Consider the following 1520-nt stretch of genomic DNA (forward strand, 5'->3'; position numbering starts at 1 on the left):
ATCGGTTCTTCGGTTTAAAAATACCTGATTTGTACGTATTTGTAACTAAAAAATAAATGAAATCGGTTCTTCGGATTTAAAATACATGATTTGTACATAGTTTAATAGCCAAAACATAAGTAAAATCGATTCAAAAAAAAAAAAACATCAAACGTGATCATTCAAAATCAAGCGAAAGATAAACATAGTTAGTGATAGAAAGAAAACCAGATAAATGAAATCATAAAAAAAAAAAAACTAAGTTCTATGCATGAGAAACATTATTCAATGAAAACAAAATCAAAATCTAAAAACTTTAGGCTTCAACCGCCACATTCCACCATTAACCTTCATGTAATAGATAATTATTTTAGAAGTTCAATAATATCTTAAAGTATTTTTGATACATATTAAGAATTAAAATCATATTTGGTAGAAGTTCTTTTTGTGATTTTAAATGTTTCAGGTTCTATCGGATATCCATTTAGGTACGGGTTCGGTTTGGATAATACCCATAACCCAAAATGCCAAAAAACAGGATCCATTCGGTATTTATGTCGGGTTCGGATCGGTTCGGATTCATTTTTATCGGATCGGGTTCGGTTCGGATTTTTGGGTTCGATTTATTTGCCAGCCCTACCTTATGGTATAAAAGTTTTCCTAAATAAGAAGGAATAATTATCAATAGCCATTTTTATTAATTCATTTGGATTAAGTAGTACTAATTTTCTGTGTGATTTACTTTTCAAGATTTATATTCAAACATTAAATAATCTCTGCCTCGAGATTCAGTCTTTATATATAAAAACAGAGTTATAAGTCTCGGTCCTCGTGATTTTCACAAGTCTCTGCCTATATTAATAGAGCATGCAACACAAGAAGAAGAAAAGAGCAGCAACAATGGAGATCATCAGTAACGAGAAAAAGAAACTCTCGAGACAATCTTCTTCCTTCCGGCTACGAAGTCCCAGTCTAAACACTCTTCGTCTCCACCGTATCTTCGACCTATTCGACAAAAACAACGACGGATTCATCACGGTCGAAGAACTGAGTCAAGCCCTCTCACGACTTGGTCTCGATGCCGACATCTGCGAGCTCAAACCAACCATCGAATCTTTCATCAAACCTGACGAGACCGGACTCCGGTTCGACGGTTTCGAAGCACTCCACAAAACACTAGACGAATCCTTCTTCGGAGGAGACTGCGAGTGCGACGGATCTCCGGATTCGGATCTGGAAGAAGCTTTCAACGTGTTTGATGAAGACGGTGATGGGTATATATCTCCCGAGGAACTTCAGAAGGTTTTGAAGAAGTTAGGGCTTCCAGAAGCAGGAGAGATTGAACACGTGGAGAAGATGATTGTCTCTGTTGATAGCAATCACGACGGTCGCGTTGACTTTTTTGAGTTCAAGAACATGATGCAAACTGTTCTTGTCCCTTCCTCTTGAATCTTCAGTTAAACTTTCTCGTTTGGTTTCTTTCTTTGAATGCAGAACAATTTCAAGATAAAATCTTGTGTATGTTTGATTACAAGAAAATC

The 1520-nt window shown here is 36.2% G+C and overlaps 1 protein-coding gene across 1 annotated transcript; it reads left to right on the forward strand.

The window, feature by feature from the left end:
• Positions 1-787: 787 nt before the first annotated feature.
• LOC106325716 (probable calcium-binding protein CML43) lies at positions 788-1520 on the forward strand. The gene has a single exon (XM_013763773.1). It carries the CDS (start codon positions 847-849, stop codon positions 1426-1428), a length of 582 nt encoding a protein of 193 aa, XP_013619227.1. The 5' UTR covers positions 788-846; the 3' UTR covers positions 1429-1520.

The sequence above is a fragment of the Brassica oleracea genome, chromosome C2 (assembly GCF_000695525.1).
Source record: "Brassica oleracea var. oleracea cultivar TO1000 chromosome C2, BOL, whole genome shotgun sequence".
Lineage (NCBI taxonomy): Eukaryota > Viridiplantae > Streptophyta > Magnoliopsida > Brassicales > Brassicaceae > Brassica > Brassica oleracea.